Source organism: Elephantulus edwardii, unplaced genomic scaffold (genome assembly GCF_000299155.1).
Source record: "Elephantulus edwardii isolate Elephantulus edwardi_28Jun2011 unplaced genomic scaffold, EleEdw1.0 scaffold00003, whole genome shotgun sequence".
Classification (NCBI taxonomy): Eukaryota; Metazoa; Chordata; class Mammalia; order Macroscelidea; family Macroscelididae; genus Elephantulus; species Elephantulus edwardii.
Genome location: NW_006399753.1, coordinates 41197449 through 41209272, shown reverse-complemented (window position 1 = coordinate 41209272; position 11824 = coordinate 41197449). Strand labels below are relative to the sequence as shown.

Here is an 11824-nt window from a genome sequence, read left to right as displayed (position 1 = left end):
GCATCCTGGCCCATCCTCACCCTTCTGCCCCCAACCTCACCTCCTTGTACCCCCAATATGTTTTTCCCCAATTAAAAAAAATATTAAAACAAAAACAAAAACATTAGTGTTACACCAACATCCTAAAGTGGCATGTACCATAAAATAGCCATTATATGTTTTTATCACAGCTTTAATTTTAAAACAATAAATAAAATTGTAATTCCTCTGTTAAACTAGCCAGGTCATTTCTAGCTTATAATAACTTTGTGATTATTTGGTATAAAATGCAAACAAAGAATATTATTACAGAAATTTTAAAATTGTGCATTACCTGTATTCTTTCCTTGAGAGCCTTTGGATAGAAATCAAAGCCATTTTTTATGCCAATGTGGTATTTTCCTGAGGGATTTGTCCAGCTAGCAGGAATCTATAGGGAGGAAAAAGGTAAATATACTGCTGATTCACTAAACTCTTTGCAATTCTATTTAGGCTACAGAGGGATGTTATTTCACTCTTAATGTCTCAACTTGGATGAGCAGGTTCACATACTAAAGCAGTATTTTAGGTGGTCATTTAACTCTTCTCTGGCCACTGAAGAATGTTAGTTTAAAGACTAAGGTGCACCTGACCCAAGTCATGATGTTTTCATATACACATAAGCATTAGACAACGAATAAGGAAGACTGAAGAAGTCTTTCAAGATGTCTCTGAAAAACAAATCTGTCTTAAAGGAAGTACAATGAGGGTACTGTTTAGAATCAAGGAGGTGAAATTTGGTGTCATGTACTTTGGACATTTTGTAGGGAGGTACGAGACCTTGCAAAGACAACACCAGATTTCGAAAATCAGTGGGTCTGCAGAACAGAGAAAAATCCTCTAGGAGATGGATTTGTATAGTGATTGCAACAAAAGGCTTGCACAAGGTGGACAATATGAGAATGGCAAATAGGTTAAGTTTCTGATCTATTGCTCACAAGGTCAGTATGAGCTGTAGTTGACTCAACAGCACCCAAGGCAGCAAGATACTTTCCTTCACCACTTCCTTAAATAAGGTAGTTTTTTTGAGTATCTTTCATTTATATAATGCATTATAATACATGAAGTACTTTCAATATGTTACCTTATTAAGCCACTAAGATCTTTAGTTCTTAGACATTGGTGAATCCTCACAATCCTGTCACCACTGATTCAAGCTGACTCTGACCCATACCTACCCTAAACACACAGTAAACTGCCCCACCAGGTTTCCAGGGCTTTGTGGAAACAGACCATCCCATCTTTCTCCATCATGGAGCAGCTGGTGAATTCAAACAACTAACCGTTTAGTTAACAGTTGAGCACTTTAACCACTGTACCAGCAAGACTTGTCCCTCCTCATCCATGCCATCGTGTTCAGGTGCTATCAGGTCAGTTAAGAAGCCCATGTTCAATAAAACAAACCCAGATCAGTCTTGTGACCTCTTCACCACCCTACTGGTGCTGTGTACCATCGAGTCAGGACAGACCCACAGCTGACCCTCCAGTGGGTGTTCAGAATCAATTAACTGCACAGTAGAAGAGTGTCAATCTTTTCTCTGCAGAGCAACTGGTGGATTTAAAATGTATACTTTTGTGTTAGTAGTGCAATTCCTTACCATTAAACCATTAGAGCTTCTTCATCGGTCAATTATTAATTAGGGGAGAGAGGAATTCATTTACAAAACCTCCTTCTTTTTAGGAAAAGATCTTTACTCTTTTATAACACAACAGGAAGAATGCAGTTATTAAATAAAAGCTTCTTGTATTACGGGAAAAAGCTGTATTAAATAATAAGTAAATAAAGTATATGTAATCTCTTCAACTAACCAAAGTATTTAAAAAAGCCTTGAATTACTAGAATGCTATAAAAAGTATTCCCAGTTTACAAATGGAAAAGATAAAGCAGCAAATAGAAACTAAAACTGCCACCAAACCAGGAAAGTTGAAAGCCATAATTCTAAACTATCTATAGTAGAGACTATCAAACTCATTACATATGGTCATTTAAAAAAAAACAACTGGCTAGGACTAGAACTCTGTCACCAACCAGGTAGGTAAGATCCATAGGTTTTTACTTCCTTATCTTTAATAAGGAAACAATCTCCACCTATAATAATTTGTGTAAATATCAAATATATCAAAGTATCAGCCAAGTTGAACTGTCAACAAAGAAAACTGAAGTGAAGGAAAAGGAAACACACTAAGAGGTTGTTCAGACATTGTAATGAAACTCAGCAGAGCCAGAAATGAGCTCAGAGCTGACTCTCTGTTGTCTTCTGAGGCTAAAAATTACATAAGAGGACACTGTCCATCTTCTTCTCAGATACACTGGTAGATTCCAACTACCAGAGAGGTATGGACTTTGGGTCAGTAGGGCAACTCCCTGCTGCCTAAGCCACTAGAGCTTACTATTAGTTAATCAATCATTGGTAATCACATTACAGAATAAATTAAGCATGAATGACTGCATGAAAAAACAACATAATTTATAAACTTTCATGCAATTGGGGGGAAAAAAAAACAACAACCAAGCAAAACGTGAGCAAGCACATTCATTCGTGGGATCCAGCATATCATCAAAAATAGCTTTGAAATGTGTATGAATAATGAAGTTGAACTAAAAATCACTCGGAGTTGATCAACTCTATAATCCTTATTTGTGCTTTACCTTCAACCAATTCATCACCATGTGCCACAATTACTTCCAAAGTAGAAAACAAAATTGTACCAAAATTCCTCACAGCTATGTTGAGAAAAGCAGAACTTTGATGATCTGGAGAATACCTTTTAAGATTCATGCTTATTTTTCATTCTTTAAGTAAGTAAATATCTGTAGTTTGTAAAACTTCAATTATTTGATAAACTAACACTTTTCACGGAGCACTTGTAAATTTTCTTTTTCTCCTACTTCCCTTAATGAATAGTTTAGCTTTGTGTTGATGAACGCCCATGACATAACAACAATAACAACAACTGACCTACACAAAGAAGAATGGACATAAGGATTGAAAGAAGACTCAAGACTCATCAACAACCTTATTTAAGTGAAGACTTGAGGCACTTACTGGAGAAGATCAAGGCCTTTAATATGGGTTATATCTCAGCATCAAAAAAACAAAATTCCTTACCACTGGACAAACAAGCAACAGCACAACAGAGAAAAGATTGAAGCTGTCAACAGTTTCAATTTGCTTGGATCCATAAATCAACATCCATGGTAGCAGTACTCAAGAAATCAAAAGACGCGTTACACTCTCTTCCACCCCCAGCAGCATGCCAAAAGGTTTGGGTTCAACCCTGACCTTCCAAAGGTGTTTCTCTTTCTTTTTCTTCCACAGTTGTTTCCCTTTCCTTCTTTTTCTCTTTAGCTCTTCTGCATGGCCTATCTGTTGCTGTTGTTGTTATGTGCCTTTGAATTGCTTGAGACTCATGGCCTATCTAGCTTTCACTAATCATGCCTCTTTTACATTATCTTAAGATAACACAACAGCAAGGAGTTGGAAACAACCTAAGTGCCCATCAACTAACGAGTGGGTAGAGAAGCTGTGGTATAATCACACAGTGGAATATTATGCTGCATTGAAAAACAAAGAACTCATGCAATATTATTCAAAATGGGTGACCCTGAGGACCTTATGCTGAGTATCTCAGTCATAAAAGGACAAATACTGCATGGTGCCACTGTTGTAAAGCAGGACTGACCTCGGGGTTTGGAGGAGACTGAGAAGCATGGGTTTAATATTGTACACTTCATTGAAACAGATGAGGGAGAAAACTGTTTAAAAGGGAAAATTATTAGGTATTTTTGTCATGACAGGAGTCCAGAGAGAAGGCTGTATAGTGGAGTGGACCTGTGGGGAGGGATTGTAAAACAATGAAAGAATTTTTCTTTTACTTTTCCAAGAGGGTAGTGCACTAGGGGGAAGGGTCGGGAAGGGAGAAAAGTGCAACAATGAATGAATGGAAATTAAAAAACCCCACAAAAACCTTACTTCACACAAACACTCAAAAAGATGTGTTATATTTGAAAAATCTGCTATCATCAGGCTCTACAAAAAGCTAAGGACCAAAGTTATCAGTTCAAGGACTAAGATGCACCTATTCCTAGTCATGTTCTTTTCAAATGCTTCATATGCATGTGAAAGGTGGACAAACAACAAGGAAGAATGAAGAAGAATCAATGTCTTTGAACTGCAGTACTGGTTAAGAGTACTGAACATACCAAAGACTTTCAAAAGAACAAACAACTCTGTCTTGGAGGAAGTGCAACCAAGAGTGTGGCTTCTTAAAGACAAGGATGATGAAACTTTGTCTCCCACACTTTGGGCATGATGTAAAAGAAGTCCTTGGAAAAAAGATAACATGATGGGAAAGGTAGAGGGTCACTGAAAGGAAGATATTCAACTAGATATACTGACACAGTGACTAACAATGGGCTCAAAGGTAAGAACGACACAGAATAGGAGAAGGGTCAGATCTGTTGTTTGGAGTTGCTATGACTCATAGCTGACTAGATGGCACACAACAACATGGTTTCTTTAAGAACAAAGCTTTTGTTGAACTGAAGTGTATGTTTTATATAATTCAACACCACCAGAAAACCAAAATCTTAATCTTTACATTGTGATCATTTAAGCAGCTATTTTTAAAACAGATTTACTTACATGGTAGCTATAATGTAAAAAGGCTGATGTTCATGATCTACAAAGTCTCTGTAATAACTTCCTAGCTACATCTCATTATCCTGATTCAAGGAGAAGATACCTATCATACAGAAAAAGTTTTCTTAATATGTCAAATATAATCATCAATGTTACTGTACCATGAAGTAATTTTTTTTTTCATTTTTGGTTTGTATTCTAGACTGACACACTAACGTCTGTGGTATCACCGTATTTAAAATTACTTGAAAAAAAGTATTGTGCTCCTTTTCAAAATGCCACTAAAATTGCAGTAAGAAAAAAATTATAAGAGGTCAAAAATAATGGAAAATTAGACAAAAGATGTAAAAACCCGGGAGATGAAATTCTGTGAAGATAATGATATGGTATTGGAATAATTGCATCTTCAATAGATTCAAAACAGAAATAAAATTCAAGTCTGGAAGTAATTGTCAGAGATTGTTACGCTGCATGACAAAACTGAACAAATTGTGCAGATGAAATTAAGATACTTAATCAGCTGAGTCTAGAGTTACTCAAAAGAGATTATCCCTGGTAGGCTGATCTTAATCAGGTGAGCTCTTTAGAAATGGGACGTGAGCCATGCCTCAGGCCTCAGGTAATATATTGTCTTGGTCCTGAAAAACAACCTGTCTTAAATTCTATAGTTACAGAAACTTTTTTTGCAAACTGTCTTAAAAGATTTTTAGAGGAATCCATGTCTCAGCTGAGACCGCAGTCTTGGCCAACAAGATTATATAGTCTCTGAAGACTTTGCCCAAGGATCTAGCTGAGCTGTGTCTAGACTTCAGATTCATAAAAATAATAGATGTATGTTGCTCTAAGCTACTATCTTTATGCTCATTTGTTATGAAATACAGAGAACTAATACAATGTTCACCACAGTTAGAATACTGCTCTTAAATTTGTAAAAAAAATCACAATTTTTTTGCATTCCAAATGAATTATTTTATTGGCCTAAAGGGTAGGTTATGAATGAAAATAAAATTTTTGCCATCCTCCAAGTTAAAAGCTGCTTTATGCTTGATTTATAATAATTTTTCCTCCTATTTGATTATTCAAGTCTTTCTACTAAGAGTATAGAATAACAGATTATTAGTCACTTGAGTCCACAGCTACTATAAACTCAGTATTACTTCACATTCTAATTAACCAGAGAAATTATAAAACAGGAAAAGAAGACAAAATTATCATCTGATCACTTTCTCCTAAATTTCTATTCAAACTTTAAACTGAATTTGAAAATGGGCGGGAACTGTTTAAAAGAGATATGTGACTAGGTACTTCTGTCATCACAGGAGTCTAGAGCGAGGGCTACATGGTGGAGGGGACCTGGGGGAGGGTTTGTAAAACAATGAAAGAATCCTTTCTTTTACTTTTCCATAATTTTTGACTCATGTACTTATAACTTGTTAGTCAAATTTGTGTCTTCTAGGTTGCAACACCCCCATGATACATCTTCAAGGATATGAACAAGTACGGCCAAGCACAATCAATAAGAGTGCATCTAAATTCCAAAATCAATCTCCATAATAGTCTATGTGTTTCCTACTGCCAAAGGGGCCCTTTAGAGTAGGGAAGATCTTCACCCTGAAACCCACAGCGTCCCTTTTCAGCAGGAAGTAGCTAAGAGAATACGCCGTCCCCCTTTCCTTATGAATCAGGGTGAAGTCTCTCTCAGGGAGGAGTGATAGGGAATGGCAAAGGACACACCGACAAAGGAGATTAATCAGAACTGACTTTGCCAAGCACTGTGGCAATTGGACAAGTAAAACAGACATTCGGATGGCGGGGAAGAAGAACAAACTGGGGAGGAGGGTAGAGAGAATGGTGCAGCGGTGAAGGAGAGAAAACCCGAAATCCCTGTAAATGTTCATTAAAACTAATAAAATTTAATAAAAAAAAAAAGAAAATGATACTTTCAATATACAATTCTTAAGTTCTCCAAACAATAAACAATAGCTTCTTCTAAAAATGCTCTTGAGATTCATTTCTCCTGGTATTTACGCTTTCATGAGCAGAAATTACTAAATCCTCACCCTGATGTATGTACTGAATTTATCAAGCACTTCTAATGAATTATGAAAGAAGCAATGTGATGTCACTCACTTCCAAGATCACTTTTTATAAAAGGACTACAGCTTCTACCTTAGGTGCTCTTTTTAGATGATTCACAGTCATGGCTGTGCTGCTGTAAACAATGAAGTGGTAAGGTGTGCACAGTAAAAAGCAAGGCCTGTCAATGAGCATTTGCATAAACTTGGTAATGGACTCTGCTTTCTCACCCAAAGTGTGCCCAAGGGGAAAATGCAGTCCTGGCCAACCATCTGCAATCTTATGGATAGTCCTAACCAGAGGCACTCAGCTAAATGCCTTAGCTAGATTCTGGCCACACAGGAACTGAGAGAGAATATAAGTTTATTTTAATTAATCATGTTTTAGAGTAATCTTCTATGCTGACATTGATAACTAATATGCACCTTATTATTAACTAAAGATAAAAGCATTTTATGATTTGACTAACAGTGCAAAAGAGAGACAAAAAATTCAATAAAAAGATAAAAGCTCGAACCTTAAGCACTCTTCCTGAAAGCCCAATAATTTCACCATCTTTTGGCTCTACTACTGTGGCAGTATTCACATCACCACTTCCTGTAGTATCAATGATATCAAGGATTTTGGGTTTTCCATCAGTTGTAACCTGAAAATGAAGAGAAAATCGTAATATGAATTAGAATTCATTTTTTTTAATCCTTAAATAAAAATGCTAACTCATGTAATATGATCTCAAGCATGGCAACAACTTGAGGATGGCTGGGATCGAACAGCGATTCTTTCTGCTGTATGTGGAATCACAGGAAAGCTAATGATACTTAACAGTAACACATCTATTTACTTACATACGAATCTGTAGGCAAACCTTGGAGATATCTGGGGTTCAGCTATCGACCACACAATAAAGTAATGATCACAATCAACAAGTCACACATTTTTAACTTCCCAGAATATATTAAAGTTATATTCATATAATACTATATTACTACACGATAATCTATTACAGGAAAGAGAAGGTTTCAGGGCTATTGTACATAGGGTCTCTATGAGTTGCAAGTGACTCACCAGCACTTAACAACACGACCACCGTCACAAGCTATTAAGAGTGTCATATCAATATGAAATAGTTTGGAATATTCTGAGAATTTCCAAAATGTGGCACAGACACACTAAATGAGCATGTTGTTGTTGTTGTTATATGTCATCAAGCTGTCCTATGTATTAACAGCTCTATACCCTCCTCTCTCCTGTGCCAATCTTATTGTCTCTGGCACACCAACCCCTATTATCCCAGTCACTGAGTCAATCCATGCCATTAAGGGCCTTCCTCACTTGCGCTGCCCTCCATAATCCCAAGCACAATGTCCCTCTCCAAGGACTGGTCCTTCCTTGCAACATGTCCAAAGTATGTCAGACAAAGCTTCAGAATTTTACCTCCAAAAAGTAGCCTGGTCTCACCCTTTCTAGGACAAACCTGTTTGTTCTCTTAGCTGTCCGTGGTATATTTAATACTCTTCTCCAGCACCACAACTCAAACACATCTATTCTTTTAGTCACTGTCCAGCTTTCTGATGCATAGCAAGTAATTGCTATGACCTGAATCCGGCACACCTTAGTCTCCAGACTAACATCATTGCTCTTCAGTACTCTGGAGAACTCTCTGACAGCAGACTTTCCCAGTGCAATTCATCTTTTAATTTCCTGGCTGCTGGTACCAAGAGTGTTGACTATAGAACCAAGCAAACCACACCTGTTAACAATCTCAATCTCCTCATCATCTATCATGATGCGGCTAATTGGCACCTTCTTGAGAATTCTTGCTTTCCTTTATGTTGAGCTTCAAGCAATATTGAAGGCTGTAGTCCTTGACATTCTGTAGCAAGCATTTCAGGTCCTCCTCAGTTTCAGCAAGCATGATTGTGACATCTGCATAACGCAGATTGTTGATGAGTCTTCCTCCAACCTAGATGCCACATTTCTCCTCATAGAGCCCAGCCTCCTGAATAATCTGTTCTGCATATTATTGAAAAGCTATGGAGATAGAACACATCCCTGGCATACATCCTTCCCAATTTTGAACCAGGTAGTGTTTCCTAGCTCTCTTCTGACGATTTCACCTAAGTACTACCAAGTGTTCTGGGATTTCTATTCTTCTCAAAGTTAGCTATAGTTTGTTATGATCCATCCACACAGTCAAATGTCTTTGCATAGGCAATGAAACACTGACATTCCTCTGGTACTCCTGTTTTCAGCCAAGACCCATCTAACATTAACAATAATATTCCTAGTACTACGGCCTCTTCTAAACCCAGCCTGCACAAAGTTCTCTGTTGATGTGCTGTTCCAGTCCTTTTTGGATAATCTTCATCAGAATCTTGCTTGGCTGTCATATTAATGGATCACCTTTCTTTGGAATGGGAACAAATACGGATCTCTTCCAGTCAGTTTGCCAGGTGATTGTCCTCCAGATTTCTTGGCACAACTTGGTGAGCACATCCAGGGCAGCATTTGTTTGTTGAAATATGCCAGCTGGTATGCCGTCAATTCCTGAAGCCTTGTTTTTTTGCCAATTCTTCCAGAGCAGCCTGAACTTCCTTCCTTACCACAGGCTCTTGCTTATTATATATTGTTTCACGAAATTCTTCTGTGTCTGCCAATTCCTTTTGGAGTAGCTCTGTGTACTCTTCCCATTTTCTTTTAATGCTTCCTGGGTCATTTAATATTCAGACCAAAGCATCCTTAAGTATTGCTTTTCAAGGCTTTAATTTATTCTTCCGTTCCTTCAGCTTAAGAAATGTCAAGCAAGTTTGGCCCCTTTGACTTTCTGACTCCAGCTCTTTGCACATTTCAATATATTACATATACTGTTGAAAAAAAAATAGTGCTGATAGACTTGCTTGACACAAACCTTCAACTTCTAAAAGATAAAGGATCTGTGAAGCTCAACAAAGTAAAAAGTACTCCTGTATGAACTTGCTGTTAGGTGCTATAAAACAGATTCTCCATGATAGTGACCGATCCCTTGAAAAACAACTCCTTAAGGTTTTCAGGGCTGATCCCTCCCATACCTGTCTTCCAACACACCCATGAGTAAATCTGACTAATAACATGAAACAAGTATAATATGTATTGTTCACATAGTGAAGATCACCATGAAGAAAAAGTAAGTAGGGAAGGAAGACAGATGGCATGGAGCTTTGCATTTTAAATAGTCTAATCAAGAAAGGCTTTATTCACTGTAAAGATTAACATTTGGGTAAAGAACTGAAGAAAGTGGCATTTGAGCTGGACGAGTCTAAAATGTCAGGAGAAGAATGTCTCATACCATTTCATTATTGCATCCCTTATTAGCACCGCAACAAAGTCAAAGTTCAAAGTCAACGTGCCTCCTTAAATGTTTCTCTCCAAGATTTGATTCCTCAGGCATCACTACACATCCAATCACTTAAGCCAGTAACTAAAAAAGTTTTTTCTTATCCTGATACAACAAATCTGTCAGATGGCTGCTGTGGTTAGCTGCCATCAAGATGACTACAACTCTTAGCAATCTATGAATAATAAATCTGAACTCTTGTTACATCCTGTGCCGTCATCATCACTGACATACTTGAGCCCACTGTTACAGTCACTGTGCCAATTCATCTCGTTGAGGGTCTTGTTAATTCTTCCTCTACAGTAAATCTAAATTGAAAATATAACCTCTTTTTAATGTGATTTTATTAACACTAATAATCTTTCAATTCAAGAACTTTCTGCTTCATAAGGTTGATCATTTCTATATATATAGCTCTTATCTTTCATTTTTGTCTCTGTCAAAACTAATTTTATACCACTGTTGTTGCTGATGACCCTCAAGTAAAAATCAATCTATAGCTGACACTCTAGCCATTTTTCAGAGGCAGTAAATCACACGGGAGGAGACTGACCATCTTCCTCCAAGAGGCTGGTAGATGCAAACTGTGGGCCTTTGGGATTGAAATGCAACTTCTTACCTCTAGGCCATTACTCACCTTAAAACCCTTCAAAAGATTCAGAGTGCATACAACAGAAAAAGTTCCATAAGATACAATCCCAGTTGCTCCTAGTTATTCACAACCATTAACTACACTGACCTCTCCTCCAACTCCTGAATCATGCCAAACTTTGTCATACAGGGCTCCTTCTGACTGGTCCTCTCTTCTGATGTACCATAGTGATTCCATTTTCACTCTTCCAATTTTCACTACAATGCCATCCTGTCACTTACACCTTGTCTATTCCTTTATAAAACTTAACTCAGTATGTAGTTACATCATTCCTATTCATTTTCCCCTTAAGAATACAAATTTCAACAAGAGTAAAAAAGGTCAGGAAATCCTTCAATGAGATGAACATACACGATGACTCCAACAATGGGCTTAAGCACAAAAGAGACTGTAATGATGGCACAGCGTTGATGAAGGTTTCATTCTTTGTATATAGGGTTGCTATGAGTTGGGGCCAAGTCAATGACACCCAATAATAGCAAGAGCAAACACTATGTCTACTTAATTCACCAATGTACACTTAATACCTAGCAGGACCAATTTTTCACATAATAACTATTAAATGGTTGAAAGATGTGGAATTATTTAACAATAAGAAAGATTTTCTATGGTTTCTTGACCAGGCTACAGTGTCTAAGCTGTAATATGAATGCTGTTTATCCACTGTTCTTGTAGACATTTTTCTGAACTAGCTTTGTAAAAATAATTCAGTGCTTTCAAAGATTACTTCACAATGAAGACTCATACCCTACAGAATGAAATAAGAATGTAAAAAATGCTAATACTGTGGCTAGAGTACAAAGCTTTGGGACCTTTCTCCACTTGGGAATTCACACTCTTTTAGATAAAGCTGAGTAATATCTTTTATGAGCCTTTGTGGCCAATATCAAGTCTTTCCTCTGTGTATGCTTAAAGTTTTGTAATTAAAGTATACAACTGGAACAGCACATCAACAGAGAACTACCAGAAGGCCAGGCTGGTTTCAGAAGGGGTCGTGGTACTAGAGATATTGTAGCTGATGTTAGATGGATCTTGGCTGAAAGCAGGGAATACCAGAGGAAT

At 37.3% G+C, this 11824-nt stretch overlaps 1 protein-coding gene across 1 annotated transcript in view; it reads right to left on the bottom strand.

The window, feature by feature from the left end:
* TPP2 (tripeptidyl peptidase II) overlaps positions 1–11824 on the bottom strand; it is a 118167-nt gene that overhangs the window by 96636 nt on the left and 9707 nt on the right. The window contains exons 2-3 of the mRNA XM_006879489.1: positions 7255–7383; positions 314–409 (exon numbers count right to left, since the gene is read on the bottom strand). Of these exons, the coding sequence (XP_006879551.1) occupies positions 314–409; positions 7255–7383 (225 nt within the window). The remainder of the gene's footprint in view (positions 1–313; positions 410–7254; positions 7384–11824) is intronic.